General features: G+C 39.2%; 1 protein-coding gene across 1 annotated transcript in view; it reads left to right on the top strand.

The window, feature by feature from the left end:
- The window catches only part of LOC106941796 (chromobox protein homolog 1-like), a 13,968-nt gene that overhangs the window by 7,348 nt on the left and 5,504 nt on the right, over window positions 1–1,116 (top strand). The window contains exon 3 of the mRNA XM_015024913.1: window positions 318–412. Coding sequence (XP_014880399.1) covers window positions 318–412 — 95 coding nt within the window. The remainder of the gene's footprint in view (window positions 1–317; window positions 413–1,116) is intronic.

Here is a 1,116-nt window from a genome sequence, read left to right as displayed (position 1 = left end):
TACTCGATTACTAAAATATTCGTTTACAACAGCCCTACATTTAACATTATACATTAGTGTAAATATTGTAACAATTCCTGATGAACACCTTGTTGTGCTGCAGCAGCCACAGACTCTGCAGAGAGCTGCTCTGGGTTCCTTCACTGTTAATCTCCTGCTGTGACTGTATATTATCGAAATCAGTCCACTGCAGAACATTTGCTTGTCTCTGACAAACTAACATTTTTTGTCTACATAATTGTTGTGGGTCTATTTCTCCATCTGAGTTGCTGTCTGTGAGTGATGCCATGCATGAGATGTGTGTGTTCTGCTGTCAGGGGGACAAGGCCAGAGGTTTTGGCAGAGGCCTGCAGCCTGAGAGGATTATTGGAGCCACCGACTCCAGTGGAGAGCTGATGTTCCTAATGAAGTGGTGGGTTCTCACATCTGCTTTCCTCCTGCACTACTCATAAACACTCAAAGATTCTAGGCTTTCTGATAAAGTCGCATTTCACCTAAGATTTTCTACGCTTTACCAGGCAGTTTAATTAAGCCGTCAGTGTTTTAACACTTGTTGCATCTTATCCAAACCCCTAAATGTTGGGGTTCACTGATGGCTGTGTAGCAATCCTCGTCCTCATGCTATTCCCCGCTAGCCTTTTGGTTCTAGCAGGAAGTTCTGAGGAACGTTGACACAAAGCTCAGAGTCAGCAGCAGGTTGCAGAGGAAACAGTCTTTATTGTCCCACTGGGGGCAAAATTCAGCGGTAATGGCAGCATTAAGATATGGATGGTGAAAGTTCCAAAAGTATAGAAAATATACAACATAAAAAACAAGATTACCAATAATAAGATTAATATACAGTACAATGTTATATAACATAAAAATACTGTGGACTTATTAGAGAAACAATCATAATCCAAGGGATGTGCAACTAAGTGACTTTTTATCTTCTAATTTTCATAATGTGTATTGAACTCAACTCTCCCAATATCACCACTGTAGCCTGAACCTGCAACCTTTTATTTGAATTTCACCAAAAAAATCAAATGTCCCTGTCTGCTGATGAGTAGGGAATATTTATATACAAAAATATATTTAAAACATATATATAAGCAGTGTTTTTGTTTGTTTTTG

The sequence above is a fragment of the Poecilia latipinna genome, unplaced genomic scaffold (assembly GCF_001443285.1).
Source record: "Poecilia latipinna isolate Pla-1442-1.1 unplaced genomic scaffold, P_latipinna-1.0 Scaffold3873, whole genome shotgun sequence".
In the NCBI taxonomy this organism is placed as follows: domain Eukaryota; kingdom Metazoa; phylum Chordata; class Actinopteri; order Cyprinodontiformes; family Poeciliidae; genus Poecilia; species Poecilia latipinna.
This window is presented reverse-complemented; position numbering and strand designations above follow the sequence as displayed.